This window comes from Pelodiscus sinensis, chromosome 8 (assembly GCF_049634645.1).
Source record: "Pelodiscus sinensis isolate JC-2024 chromosome 8, ASM4963464v1, whole genome shotgun sequence".
Classification (NCBI taxonomy): domain Eukaryota; kingdom Metazoa; phylum Chordata; order Testudines; family Trionychidae; genus Pelodiscus; species Pelodiscus sinensis.
Window position 1 is genome coordinate 36,690,242 of NC_134718.1, and position 16,415 is coordinate 36,706,656.

At 36.9% G+C, this 16,415-nt stretch overlaps 1 protein-coding gene across 18 annotated transcripts in view; it reads left to right on the top strand.

The window, feature by feature from the left end:
- PCDH15 (protocadherin related 15) overlaps positions 1-16,415 on the top strand; it is a 1,467,631-nt gene that overhangs the window by 1,416,386 nt on the left and 34,830 nt on the right. For all 18 annotated transcript variants that reach the window (XM_075935032.1, XM_075935037.1, XM_075935036.1 and 15 more), the window contains one exon: positions 9,765-9,983. In XM_075935032.1, the coding sequence (XP_075791147.1) occupies positions 9,765-9,983 (219 nt within the window). The remainder of the gene's footprint in view (positions 1-9,764; positions 9,984-16,415) is intronic.

Sequence of the window (16,415 nt, forward strand, 5' to 3'; positions counted from 1 at the left end):
GTATCCAAGTCTCTAGTTAGCCCTTTTAGACTCATACTGGGAGCTCAAATCTCTTTCAGAATCTGCTTCCCAAGAAATTCCTTGTCTGAATACAAAATTAGACTGTTAGAGGCTAGAACATAGGAATAGAGGACACCAGATACAGATAACTCATAATCTTAGAACTCAACTATTGGGTATATTGACACAAATTATATTCAGGCCATAGGCAAACATCAGAAAATTGTATGTGGGTTGTATTTTTTCAATAAATTGATTTATTATGTTTTTTAGAAAGTTATGCTGAATTACATAATACTGGTCCTAAAATATGTAGCAGAATGATTCCTTGAAACCAGTAAAGGTTATTGTATATTATAAACAGGGCTTGACAAGCAGTGGTGACCACTCGCCAGCCGCACAGTTTGGCACGCTGCGCATGCACTGATCGTGCTGCGGCACTATGCTGGCTTAAAATCTACTCGCCCAGGGCAAGTAGATTGACTAATTTGTCGAGCCCTGATCATAAATATTGAGATTTATTTATTTATACAATAATAAATAATATTTTAATAGATGTATGCCAAAATCCTGCATTATTTTACCAGGATATTTCTGTGAAAGTTAGGGCATGTCCATACTTACTGGGCATTGGTGCTGAGGCAACTGATGCACCTGAAGTTGATTTAGCAGGTCTAGACACACAAAATCAACTGAAGATCGCTGTGCCATCTACTCTGGTACTCCAACAGAATGTGAAGAGTAGGGTAAATTGACAGGAAAGTGTTTCTCATTGACCCAGCATAATGTATACACTACAGCAAGTTGACCTAAGCTACGAGTCCAACTAAATTATTCACATACCCTAAATTACGCAATTTCAGCTAACTTACCCCTGTAATAAAGACAAGCACTATGTTCTCACAGGAAAACAAGAGAGGGTATTTTATATATACAGGTCCACTGAGGATGCACAGAATAGATCTGTTGCTCTACCTGTGAAATGTGTGATTGGCAAATTCCTCCAGAAGAACCCAGGGCCCAATTACTTCATCAGTTGCACACAACTCTCAGCAAAGCCAACATGTGTTGTGTCCACAACTGGCCCCTTCATTATGGACAGAGAACTATTTGTATGTGGGATTCACTAAAATTAGGCAAGTCCACAGGTTAGGCCCCACTAAACTCTTTATTGATGCTGTCCCTTGACTCTTTCATCCCAGACTACCTCATTTAACTGTGAAGTTGTTGGGAGTCTTGGGAAGTTAGAGAATGGCTCTTCCAAGTGCAAACCACTCTGAACATACTTCCTATAGATAGACACCAATATGTGTGCTCTAGCTATCATGATGACTGTAAGAGATCCCTGTAGCTCAGTATTCCCAAATTCAGATTTGGATGCTAACTATAGTGGTGGAAATTCCTGCCTTAATCTACCTACAAAGTGAGCCAATGCACGTGCATGTTGGTAGTTACCTTTTTTTGTGCACACAATTTGGATTTTTGCTGACATAATACCCTCATGTGGGCAGAAAATTTTGCCTCATTAAAATTACAGAAATGCAGTTTGTAGTCCAGACTTGGAGATACAGTACTGTATAGTGAGGAGAGGTTAAAATGCAAATTTTCAAATGTATAAAAAGCTTTAGCTTTCCTGGTTTGTACAGATAATACTATCTGTAGAAGGAACCTTATTAAAATGCTTTATGTGCTTCCATAGTCAGCATTTTTTTTTCTTTTAGAGCTGTTAAAAATTAAAATCAGCAAAATCCTGGAGAATGTTTCCCTGCCCTTGGGGTAGAGGTGAATGAACATCAGCTTAGTAGAGTACAGGAGAGAAATAAAGTGAGAGTTTCATTACCTGAAATATGAAGTATTACCGTGTTTTAGCTAGAAATGGGTGAATCTCAAAATGTTTGGTTCAGATAAACTCAGATGCTTATTCAAATCTAAAGGAAAAATCCCTCCCTAAAACTGCAGCCTTTCTACTGTAGTTGGGCTCTTTAACAAGAGGTTCAGTGGTCCCACTGATCAGTGTAGTCTTCAGAGGCAACCTTAGTGGTCCCTCTCCCATAGGAAAGAGATTGCTAGGTTTTATAACCACCCCATGCCCTCTTACCAAAATGATCTTCATGGGGAGCTCAGGAGCCTGCTAGAAGGCTCCATGGTGGTTGTGAACCCTGTGTAATAAACAGCAGATACCAAAGGCTAATTCAGACATAGAGAAACATGTTAAATCACTAATTAAATACAGAGATGGAGGTGACCAATGGTAGGAATTTCTGCCTAACCCAGTACTTTCTGAATCTTGGAAGAGTTTCATATTTTAATATAGGAGGTAGGGAGAACAATCTAACCAGTTCCTAGTTAGCTCATGAATCTGCCCATGTGTGCTTTTAGCATTCATACAAAATTATTATTTGAGTATGGGAAAATATTTCAAGATATCCTTCAGTGATCATTTACTAAACATTAATTTACAAGACATATAGTGTAATTCTATATATGATCTATAATTGAATTACTGACGTAAATCTACATTGTTAGCAGAAGCACATGGATCCTTCCCTTACCTGTCAACTTCAGAAATTAACCTTTAGTTGGGTCTATTAATGAATAGTGGAATAAGGTCTGGCCCTGCTGTCAGCAAATCTGGTCCCCTAAAGATTCCCCATGTCTGATGCATTTTCAGATGACATAGAGCCAGAATAGCCTTTTCTATACCATCCCCCTTCCACAAGGAGCATGACTGATACCAGAGGGAAGTGGCTGAGTTGTCCTGTTATCTCTTGCTGCCGAAATTGACCTCTAAGGGCTATTGTCAGCTAGACACACATTAGGGCAGCATCAAGCTCTCTACACTACTGCTCCATTCTCCAGCTAGTCTCCGAGCTAAACTGCAGAGAGGAATATCTAAAAGTACTTAAAGCCACTACTGCACTCACCTCCTGAACTCTACCCAAGCACAGCTTTATGGAGTTCAGCATCTGAGTCACTGGATAGAGGAGATGTAGTATTACTGTAGCAATTTTTCTGGTTGCATTTAACTTTCCCACACAAACCATTTCTCTTCAAATAACATATAAGATCAGACTTGCAGGAACAAAGGCCAGTAAAATCTGAATATTTTCCAAAATGTAGACTTTAACCTATGCTGCTCATTGCCAGTTGGGCACAGTATTTCTCTGAACCATGTGTGAATTTTATATGTGATAATCATTATAATACTTAAGAACAATGAGGACTGCACAGTCTTCGGAACTATTGTGATCAATCAGCTTTAAATATATAATCTGTTTTGAACAATAGTCTGTCTTGTGAATGCACAGTAAGCATAGAAAATCTATTTGTGGTTATTCTGAAGTATAGCAGCAACTGTAGCAACTTATTTCCTCCACAAACAACTACAAAGCAATGACATAATTTAAACTATATTATGGACTGAAAATACCAGCATATTTTAATTACAGTAATTTTGATATATTCGTGCACAAAAATCATTGTAATTTATACAGTATTCTGTATCTATTTATCTTTAAAATATCCTGCCTTTACAATCCACCCATATGAACGCTTGCACAGTATGTCATTTAGTGATCGTGTAAGGTTGAGTTATGAATCCCTTAAAATAAGGGTTATAAAGAAAATGTTCATAGAATCTTAACTTAGATTGTGTTAAAATCTCCCTGAGGTATAATGCTGGCAAAACGGAATACTTGCATATTCTTCATCAGAACATAGGACATCTAACATACACTAGTGACATCTAGTGTGCAAATGAAGAATTAGGGCTCTGATTTCCATTACATTTGCATTTTAATAGTCATATTGCAGATTCTGTTTAGGTAAGGGTAAATTATTTTTGCTAAATTACCAAAAACAAACACATTAGCTGAGAAGGGGCCAAAGTCTGAGTTATGAGTGTTAAAAAACAAAGTAATAAAAAAGGACCAAGTATCTGTATAGATATATAAAAAAGTTTTTCCTACAGGATTTCCTGCGTCACGCAGCCCCTTCCACCTCACCCACCCAGCCTCCTCCCTCCCTCCCTTACCACTGCTGAGGGCCCTGGCCTCCCTGGTGCCATGGCGGGCAGCAGCCACGTAGCTTCCCTGGTCTCCCCAGAGCTCCGAGGGATTCTGAGGGGGGTAGCCACATGGCCTTCCCGGTCTCCCTCAAGCTCTGAGGGAGAGGGAGGTGGAAGGTAGCAGCAACATGTCTTCCCCAATACTCCAGAGGGGGACTGGGAGCCTCGAGTGGGGAGGAGGTCCAGAGCCGTGCCTTCTCCCTCCTTGTGGGGGGAGCCAAGAGCCCCGAGGCCTCCAACCTCATGGCTGGAGGGGTGGTTAGGCCTCACCCCTCCTTCCCCAGTGCCGGGGCAAAGAGGCAGACTGAGAGAGCAAGGGCCTGGAGACTTCGGCGTCTGGTGAAGGGAAGGAAGTGCCAGGGTGGCCTCAGACCCTCCTCAGTGGCTGTGAGGAGAAGAGAAAGGGCGAGGGTGGCCCAAGCAAGAAGGGGGAACCACCCCCTAGTTATTTCTTAAATATTCTAAAGACCTTTGGTGGAACTTTAAAAAGAGTTGATGGTCAATGAATGATTATTCATTATTCCATGATGAAGATAGTGTCATGGAAACACTGCTCATGTTTTCATAATTCATGCTTCGCTGAACATTGTACCTAAGGAAGGATTCTACCACTTTGTTATATATGAAGAATACAGCACAGCCTCCCCTAAATTAGAACAATTTTTAATTTTTAGAAGGAATATACTGAGATTTTACTAATCAACATTTACTAGCTTCAGTTAAAATTATTTTTTTTAAATTGGTAATTTAAGAAATTTAGCACCCAACAGCAGATAGTTTCTATATCTCAAATAACCTTGACAAAGATACTTCAAACTTTCTTTAGTATTTAAATTAAATGGAATTCATATGCATAGATTGGATATGAATATAATATTGATTAATGGTATTATATTGAATCACTGTTCACAATTTTAGCAATACCCAAGGGATAATTTTCTATTACACTTACCAGGAGGAGCTGTCTTCTTTCAAAATGGCTGCTAACATCTGTGGAAACCATTGGGAGCTTGGTCAGAACCTGCAATAAATAGGTGGCCATTTTGAAAGGATCATCTCCCTCTTATTTAGAAATGATCCACAAAAGTATTTTGTGGAAATTTGAGTTTGAGGCCAAAATATTTTAATTTGAAAATGGATTTTTCTGTTGAAAACAGAGATATACTGTGACATTTTTAATTTGTGGCTTAATCAAAGCCTTAATTTTTCATTGAAAAACAATTTCTGAACAGCCCTATTTCTCAATGGAGAATAAGGGAATTAATTGTGACTATTAATCACACTTTTTTCCCTGGTGCACTTCTGGAGCAGCAAAACCATATGCTGCCCCTTACTCAAATCAGGTTACAAAACTATAATCTGGCCCCTAACCTTAGCAATATTGCCTCTGCTTCCTTTTTTCAGCATATCAAATACACCAGTTTGCAGACTTTGTCTAAAAGTATACTCTCTTACACTATTATACATACGGAGTTACTCTGGATTTTGACTGTTGACAGTAAAAGGTGGTCCCTGATGATTAACTCTAATTTCCATTAGTGGCTAAATTTATCCTGGCAAACTACTTAGTCAATTGTCATTTCTGTGTTCTTACAGTTTTCTACTTATAGTCAGAAGCCAGCAGTCCAGAATTAATAATGTTATTTGTATTGGTTGTGGTCATATTATATTGTCATCTAATGGCTGTTTTGATGCCATATGTAAAATGACTAGTAGGGTTTAGTCAGTGTATAGTGACATGGTTGTCTCAATTGCTTGCATGGTGAAAATCTCAGCTGAAAGAGACAAGCTTTTGTACCACATACAACTCTTCTTTTAAGGCTTGTCTCTCTCACCAGCAGAAATCCATGAAGTAAAAGATATTATCTCATCCATGTTGTCTCTCTAATTTGCAATAGGGCTATGACTGCACTGCATGCATGATACTACAGTAGTGGTATTTCATCTTCCTCAATAGGGCTGAAAATTTATGGTGGCTTGCTATCAATTTTACACTGATTTTTATACTGTACATTCTCTGAATGAATAGATTACTCAGTTTACACTGATGCTAGATTGGCAGCTTTCGTAAGTTACAAACTAAATTTAAAAATGTATTATAGTGCTCTACTTAATGTAGTTAAAGTATTATACACTTTATTAAAGTAGTATACTTTCTGGACATTATTTTCCAGATCTTTTGCATGCCACTCCGGAATCTGGACACAGATGCTCAGCTAAGCATTCCCTTGACAGAGCAGATTCTATCAACAATTTTGAACAGGCACTTCCATTAGGCATCCCTCACCTGAGCATACAGAGCATTTCCCTAGCCTTCTCTAATATACACATTCACTTGAGCAGGTGTGGCTTGATAATTATGGCTTGCTGATTCCCACCTCCCACTGCCAACTTCTAGCATCAAGCAGATATTGGCACAAGAAAAAAATCTGTCTCAATAAATGTTATGTTTTGGATAAATAGCAAATAATTAGAGGCTAAATGATCAACCTTCTTAGGCAGAGCAGATAAATGAGAGCAAAAATTGCATATTCTTCAAGCAATCCCATTCCCTTTAATATGAGGGAAGTAAGGTCATTTCGGGGTGAGCATCCTAGCTTGGGCTCTGAAGCAGAGAGAGAGGGGTGGTTGGGTAGACTTCTGCTGTGATTTGACAGTCAGCTGGTGATGTATTGTTGTTTAATATTTCTATGGATACTTTAAGTTCATCCAGAGTAATATGCTTACAGCAGGCATCAAATTCTGTCATCTTCCCTATAAAAGATGGATAAAAAGTCCTAACTCTAAGAGCAGTAGGACAATGAAACAAACTGCTCGGGTAGATTGTGGAAGCTCCTTTGCTGGAAAAAAACAGCAAGCAAAGATCTGGTAGCACTTTATAGACTAACAAAACATGGAGATGGTATCATGAACATTCATGGGGACAGCCCACTTCTTCAGATGACCAGAGTTATGACCAGGGGATAAGAAAACTCGAAATAAATAGAAGGGAAAGGCGGGCGGGGGGTGAGGGGGAGAAAGATATTCTGTCACCCACCCCCCTACCTCTATACATAAAGTATCAGGAGAAAGGGTGCTAAACCTGAGTAGATAAAGGTCAAAGTCAGTGGATAGATTGGTAAGGCAGAAAGGCTACTCCCTGAAGCTACTTTGCTGGAGATTTTCAAAAAGAGGCTGGATGGCAACCTATCTTGAATAGCTTAGACACAACAAATCCTGCATCTTGTAGTCATATAGTCTCAAAGTTAAATGTTATTTCTGGTGAGAGTCTGTTAAAGATGGAATGGAAGTGTTCTATCCCTCTTTTCATTTGTTGGTGTAAGGCTTTCTCTTGTGTATCTTTCATTGGACATTCCCTGCTGTGGCTAAGACTCTAGCAAGTTATATGGTAGTTTGATAAAGTGTTCTCATGTGTTCCTTCATTGCAACCATTTCTGTTTCCAGTGCCTATCCATTGAGATACACCAATTGAAAACATCCACTCAATGTGCAGCATCAGTTAAAAAAGCAAACAATGTTAAGAATAATAAAAAGGGACAGAGAATGAGACAGAGAATATCTTATTGCCTCCAAATAAATCCATGGTATACCCACATATTGAATACTGCATACAGATATTGTTTGTCTTCATCTCCAAAAAGGTATACTGGAATTGGAAAAGGTTTAGAAAAGGGAAATAAAATGTTTAGGGGTACAGCACTGCTACCATATGAGGAGAGATTAAAAGGACTGGGACTTTTCAGCTTAGAAAAGATAAACAGGGAATATGAGAGAGGTCTATAAAATAATGACTGGTGTGGAGAAAATAAATGTTATTTACTTGTTCCCATAACACAAGAACTGGGGGGTCACCAAATGAAATTAATAGGTAGCAAGTTTGAAACAAACAAAAATTTCTTCACACAATTCACAGTCAACCTGTGGATCTCCTTGCCAGAGGTGTTGTGAAGACCAGAACTTTAAAAGGGTTCAAAAAGAATTAGATAAATTCATGGAGGATAGGTCTATAAATGTCTATTAGCCAGAATGGATAGTTCTGTTTGTCAGAGGCTGGGAATGGGCAACAAGCGAGGGATCATTTGATGATTACCTGTTCTGTTCATTCCCTCTGGGGCACCAGAGGACAGGATACTGTTCAAGATGGACCTTATGGCTCTTTGTTCTTATAATATATGCTTTTTCTGGGTGATCTTTTCACTTCATTATCTCTGTATTCTTCTTTTCATTGATTACCTTGCTTTGGCCTAAAGGCATTAAGTAGATTTTATTTAGCATGTTTTCTTTCTTCAGTTTACTAGATCCAACAATGTTCTCTGCTGTATTGATATACTATTTGCTAATGGCTTCCTGTGCCATATCTTTATCATGTAACACTGTTTCTATCATATTGTTTGAAAGCTGAAATTCAAAATCATTCTTTATTTGTTCACCCCAAGCTTAATGATGTTCATCTTCCTTGGAATCATCTTTCCTTGTAACTTCCTCAATTTCATTTCATCATGGCAATTGATGATCACTACCTACATATACTCCATTGCATATGCACACATCTTGATGTGGTTATTAGAACTTTGTGTGTACAAAAATTATCTATTTTATTTTTTCTAATGCTGTCAGGTGAGATCTATGTTGTTCTATAATGAGGAAAGTTTGTCCATGTAATGAAGTGATTTCAGTTGACATGATTCAAGAACATTCTTGCCACCATTTTTATGTAAGCCAGTTCCATGTGTGCCCATTGTGCCAAGTTTGTCTGTCCCAGCCATAACATTCATATTGCCCAAAGCAATGAGAATATGATGTAGCTGCACTTTGCTAGTGAAGTCCTGCACAATGTAGCCTAATTGTCCTTGTTGTATCCATGCATTGGGGTATAATATTGAATGACAGAGTGTTTGAAGTCTTGCCTGTATAATTTTAACGGATTACCAATCTAAAGTGGGTTTTTTTTGTGCATCACCATTCAAAATCAAGGCAACTCCTTTTCTTCCTCCATTTCGGTTTACTGATTAAAATAATAGTTGTTTTGTTTTTCATTTTGTTTGTATCTGCGTCTGGCCACCTGTGTTCATTAATACTAAGGATTATATGTTATATATGTTACAATTTTCCATTCTTTGATGATTTTAACAAAGTCCTCACATTCCAAAGCCAAACTCAAAGTTTGGAACGAACTGGGAGCACTGATTTCCTCAAGGCAATAATGTCCTTCAGTAGCTATTTTGGACTGATATCCATCATGTTATCCATTTGAGGGCTATCCACTGATCCAAGGATCGTATTTGGCATTTTATTTGTTCAACTGTTTTCATAACAAAAGCAGTGTATGGTATTAAGTTGTCAAGTTCATGCCCAACAACCAACCTGGAGGACCAAAAGACTGATTTTGACTGGTCTCTGTCCTTCACTCTGTCTTGTTTAATCCTAACTTTCATTGATGTAGTTCTTAGGGTCATGGAGACACACAGGCAATCTCAGCACATCATGATATCAGTCTCTAAGGGAGATTAATATTAAATACATCAATGATAATACTGAAAAGGGATTATAAAAGAATAGTAAGATCCATAAGTACATAAAGATTGGATTCTATTCTAACGCAGTACATACAGAACATATGGTTATGAACTCAGTCGGCTAGTAAAAAGTACAGAATTGGCTAGGTCTGCTGTAATCATTTTGTTTCATAATATTGAAGGTTCTTGGATGGAAAATTGCTGGATATCAATAAAGAATTTCAGCCATACCTTGGGCAAGGAGGGCGTATTCTGGAAATCCGTACCCCAGATGTGGTGGCCAATGTTAAGAAGCAGGCACAAGCTGTAGGCTACACAGAAGGGGCATTGCTTGCTCTGGCCGTCATAATCATCCTTTGCTGCATGCCTGCTATTTTAATAGTGATGGTCAGCTACAAACAGTAAGTACTCCAAATTTCTTTGTCGATAATCTTTGTAATAACCTATACATTTAATACAAGGGAAACTATAATTGGAAGCCAGGAGCACTGGTCTGCTTTGAAAGCTATCCTGTGTAGGTAAACTACAGTGTGGTTATTTTTATGTCCTCTTCCTCTTTATGCCTTTATGTATACACGTATTTGTATAATTATTATGTACAACATGAAGTAATTATTTCAGATTATGGATGAAGTAAAACCAAATATCTGAATCCAATTATCTAACATGTGAACATGGATCATGCTTCATCCAGAAGCCTGGGTCCTTATATACCGCAACCATTAGTTGTTCAGTATATGAATCAAGATTCAATTTTCATATTGCAGGGAAAATGAGATGAACCAAAACTTTACTGAGGCTCTAAAATACGAGGCAATAATTATTTTTGAATTTTCAGACCTGTAAACTATTTGGTTCCAGCTGTGAGTGAAGTTCAAGCATAAAAACTTATTGTGGAGAGGTTGTTCTTGCTGCATTCTAGCTCTTTTTTAATGGGCACAAATCTCATGATAATCTATTTGCTTTAGATTTCTTGTTACATTTAGCAGACTTAAGAATTTTAAATAGTTTTACTAACATGGATAAACAGCCCAACTTTTGGGTGCTCATCTGAACCAACAAGTTTAAAGTTTTCTTATTAATGCATATGCTCATTTGAAAATTGAGACCTTATATAAAATCTCCTTTTTCTTTGCAATAAAAATTTTAAAAGTGTCTATACACCCTTCCAATTATTTAAAATTCCAAAAACAAAATGGCATTGTCAATTCACACCTTCTGACAAACAATAGTTCATAATCAAATAAACCCACGCCCATAGATCACCCTGTACAGTAACCCTTTCCCCTCTCTTCAAGGACCAGGTGAAGCAAATGACCTCTGCAGCATGTCTCCTTACTCAGCAAATCTTTGCTACTTAGAACCAGGAGTGGGAGGGCTTCCCAGAGCTCTGGAGTCCTTCCAGAGGATGGCCCCATCAGATCCATGTTTGCTATATTAGGAGAGAGGGAGAATTAAGTACCAGTTACTTTGTAGGTTGCAAATGAGGCAGGGCATCACTGGATGAAAGAATATAAAGAAATAAATGCATGTGTGCTGTGTTAAATCACTGGAATCTGAATATTATTGTAGGTCTACAATATGGTGTAATTTTCCAGCTGACAGGCCTACCAGCTGTTCTGTACCTTCCCACACTGGTAACCAGGATTGGACACAGTACTGTTTGTTAACGCCTTGTCATAATCAACTGCAACTACAGTGAAATAAAATTAGTTGTACTAATGATAGGGCTAAGTTTGGCTGTATATCTGTCTGTATCCATTATATATGGATACCACTTTAAGCTCCAGACAATAAAATCAAAAGCAATGTTATGTTTTACAAGTGTAAGATGAGTAAAAATTCTCTTTAAAACTAGTCCTTGTAATTTGGCATTTTTAATAGCTAAGTTAGAATATTTCCTAGAGATAAGGATGATTAGTATTCTGGTCATTTGTGCTATAAATCAAATTTACTTAATCTTTTAAGGAGACATCACTGCATGAAAGAATACTAGTATGCCTGAAGGCATGCTTAATAGTCACATAAGAGGAATAGCTGCATTTTATAGCTATTTTTAAATGGTTAATATTTGTTTGAGAAATCTAAATGCTCCCAGATTTTTTTAGAGAATAAATTCTCCAAAAAGTGTGTGAAAGGCCATGGATGTAATCCAGTAGCCAAGGTCTGTACCTGGGAAGGATACCCCCTTAGACCAGAGCATGTCAGGATTGAATAGGGAAGAGTACTGAATTAACATATCCTTCTGGTTTCTTCTCCACACCACATCCTTCTCCTCAAGCACTGTTTAACTATTGCCCTTCCAGCAAAATATACCATTGGGAGCCCTGCATCCCAGAAAATACATTCCAGTGTTGGATTAAGCCTCCTCTGTTTCTTGAATCATACCGTGTTTAAAGTTTTCACGCAGTCTATTTTTATTGAACAGAGATTCAAACTCTAATTATTTTGTAATGTGACTTCTATGTGATTTTTTTCAAGGAAGGAAAAGCAAATGTCAAATTCCTTTTGATATGTATAGGAACAGAATTAGTTCCCAAATACATCAGGCAATTTTAAGGAATCTGTTTAGCTTCCATCCATTTTAAAATCATGATTCTGTTGTCTACGAGTATCATATAGCGCTTGACTTTATATCAAACTACCACAAATAAATTCTTATTAGTATAACAAAAATAAATCAATAAAATTCATTTAGAGAGTGTAAATGATTTTCATCTTAATATAAACCTTATGCTATATTGAATTTTTTTAAAAACAGGTTAATTTTTGTCTTACTTCTTAGCTTCTTTTTTCCAAAGCCTCTTTAATATAATCTTCCAATAACAATTCTGGCAAATTATGCTCAAGTTTACTGCTGAGTGCAAAGATTATAGCTGAATAAATGTAACTGTCACATCCAGTGCACATATAATGAAAACATGAAGACTTGTATGATATTAAAATTCATGTAGTAGGCACATTTTTCAATATTTTTAGTTCCATGATCAGCTAACATCCCAAAGAATTAATTTTTACATTATTAAAGTAATAAGGCTAAACTGAAGTTCTACATTGCTTACTTTTTAATGTGAAATTATCTGTTAAAGCACAGATCAGCGACTGCATGTGTTGCTTATAAATAATCCAATAAATTATCATTATTCTTTTCCATTAAGATGTTACCAAGGGTGTAGTAACAATAATAATTTATGGGAAATTTAGCTGATTTAGGCTTCTGAATAGGTAATAAATGCCCGTGCCCCAGAAGTGAGATATGACTGGCACTCCCGTATCTAATCACTGGTAAAATGGCTAAATATGACAAAGTCTGGATAACTTAATCATATTCAAATGTATTATAAATTTAGAAGTACAACAAGTAGCATAATAAAATTGCAATAACAAACCCCAAACATCTGGCTTTTGATATTCAACCAGCACCTTAGAAAACAAGAAGATAGCAAAGATTCCTAATACAAATGGGAGAAAAGGTAAGTATTACTATTGATGGTGGTCCGGCTGGATAGAGGCGAGGTCTAGGACCATCTACCTTTGAACTCTTAAGAGTTCTCAGGGAGGACAGCTATGGCGTCCAATGGAGAGATGTTCTCAGTAGCAGGAGAGAGATTGCTCTGGACAGGACACAGGTTGCCAGTAGTCTTGGGCCTTCTCTACAAAGACTCAGCAATGTTCATACGTGATGGGCTTCCTTCACTATTCCGTCTGAGTCTTCACCACAGTAGGAAATGGATTGGATCCAGATGTTACAGATGTGATGAAATCCACAAGCTTTAATTGGAGCTACCCAGATATGCACTGACAAGCCTTCACTATGACATGCACTGTGAGGGCACCACAGAGACTTGAAGATCACCACATGAAGCAGATAGAAAGCGAGTGAGCCAACCAGAGCGAACTGGAGAGAACTCGAGCCTTTGTATGGGATCCTGCTTATAAAGTCCTTTTGGCAGGAAACTGGAGGTTGGTGCAATGTGCATAGCTGTTTGGTGCCGGGTGCAAAGTTCATGCTGAGTGCAAAGGGTTTGGTACTGAGTGCACATAGTTCAGTGTTGAGAGCAAAGAGTTCAGTGCTGAGTGCAGTCTCTTGGTGCACCACATGAGATATTTTGATGAGAAAAGTCCAAACACTGTACTGACCTTAAAATTTTACCTCCAACAAAGTGATGCCTTTGAAATTCATTATCTAGGACAAACAAAAAAGCTAATTATGAAAAATATACTATGAATTAATCATAACAAGAGTGTCATATTCCAAATAGAAGCCAAAGTTCTGCTTTATTATGAAGGAGTGTTTCTTTAATTTTCTCCATGTTAAAATGAGGAGGCAGTTACTTCAGTTTTATTATTCCACTCTTACAAACCCTAATTCAGACTTCAATATCCACATCTTTAATCAATGGGGATTTTTCAGATTCTGTTTAGCCCCTAACAGTTTTGTTCTCCTGTAATTAGTGTTTATGGATGATAGTTTTATAACAATCTTACAATCGCAAAAGGAACTAAATGCTTTTCACTTACTGAAACATAGTAGCTTCTAAATATGTCATTAATTCTGCAATTTAATAAGTAAAATGATTGTCACTCTTAGCTTGTTACTAATATAAAGTTCACTGTTTCAATTATTGTTGTAAATGGAATGCTTCTAACCTACCTTTTTATCTCTCTCTCCCTTTTGCATTACAAAATAGATTTAAAGAGTAAGTATTTATTTTAGATTTGCTTCTTACCCCTTGTTTAAGAATGATAGCCGATCAATATATACTTTTTATTATACAAGTACAAAGACCACTTGAAATTTAAGAGAAGTAAATTGATTGACAGTGAAAGGAAATATATTATATAGTCAAATTGTAGAATGCAGTGCTACCTAAGACCTTTCTGTGGATGGACTTAAAAAGGAACTTGATATGTTTATGATCATTTAATAAAACATTCAGGTATGTGCTAAAGTAAGACAAGCAAATAAGTAGATTATGGGATGCTCTCTTATGAGTGATGAGGTGCAGGCCAAAATCATAGCCAAAATACTAGTGGTATGCTCTAGTGTGTCTGCTTCACTAAAGCATAGGGAGGGGATCTTAGACCCATATTGAAGGTGAAATAATGCTTTTACAATAAAATCTCTTTTTTTCTGTGAAAAATTTTCTATTGGGGTTGTGTGGGAATGGAGGCAGAGATGGAGCATGACAACATCTCTAATTAATTCATGACTCTAGTGGAGGTTAATTCTGGCAAGAATCAGTTCCATAGCTGCTTCTAAGAAGCCACAGTACGATTGCACATCTGTCCCTTCTACTCCAGGAGTTAAATTACCAGGAAGGGGAAGCCAGTAAGATGGTTCCTGCTTCTGTTCATATAAAAGGTCCTTTTCCCTTTGATTCTGTGAATTACAATGCCAGAGGGGCTTATCTCTTGCCAGCTCACAGGCTATCCATCTTTCCCTGTTGTTGGAATGCTTTATAAAAACTCTGAATTGAATGTTCTCTGAACTTTTTCACAGCCTCTGCCTAGCTAATTATGGGGTTAACCCTAAATACCCTATATATGACACATAAATACTAAACACATAACATTTTGATTTTAAAAGTAATTTGTATTAACCTAAACATACACACCACAAACATCAATGTGTACTGGAGTAAACTTGATTTTCTTCTATAATTGAAACATTGCTTAGTTGCCATCCAAATATTTCAACCAAATATGAGAAAACTTTTTAAATGTAACAGTGCTGAATATATATATATTTTATATATATATATAAAATACAATACAAATTTTTAATGAACTGGTTTTACTTCCCTATTTTTAGAACTTCAGTACATGACATCTTAGCTGTAGGCACTACTACAATATAAATGTGAATAATAATAATGATTTATTTTGAAAATCACAGTAAAGTCTGTTGTACTCTATTCTTAATTAAATTTCTCTCAGTCCTATTACCAGTTATATGGTAACTACTTGCTCTTTCTGACTCTTACAAATGAACTAGAGGGCTTGAACTTATGGTCTAAATGTTGACTAAAGTTGGAAAAAAAAGTCCCTTTCTGTAATAAAAGTGCAAATATCTTTACAGAAAGAGATTTCCAGAAAAATGGTTTCAGAATATCCAGATGTAATTTTGAGGCATGTCAGCTGCTCACTTAGAAGGCTTTTGTCAATTTCATTTTCTGCTTTGGTTCTCTGCCTTCTGGAGCTCAGCCTCCTTGCCTCACTTCTAACCCTGAGACAGGATGCTTAGTCCCTGCAGCCACCTGAAAGGCTCTTGTTACTTTCATTTCTGCTTACAGACAGAAGGTGAAACTAAAAAGAGCTTTCCAGGTGGTCATCATTTCAATTTTCAAAGTAAACTTTCAAATTTTTTCAACAAAACTGAAATTTTCATGCAGAAAATTTTGATTTTACAGAAAGGGCATTTGTAAAATCAGTCAAATGGAAAATTGTTAACCATATCTTATGCTGATAAGTGCTAAAAGTCATAAAATGAAACTTTGAAGAAGTCTTTACAAATGTGATATTAATAAACATAAATAAAAGCCAGTTTACCTGATATTGTTAAAGCATGATTGGCCTCTTCCTCAGTTTAATGCTAATTGATCTACTATTATTTCATCGTGATCAGGTGGTTTAGCAAGTATATAAAAGTGGATTTAGATACAGGTTGGACCTCTGGAATACCATAATGAAAGAGAAGTGACAGAGTGCTACAGAGCTGAAACTAATTGCTCAGATGATTTCCTTTCTTTGAATACAAAACCAGTTCTTCATGAACTTTTATATGATTACAGATATGTCAGCTCATGTAAGCTATAGAATATTTCTAACAC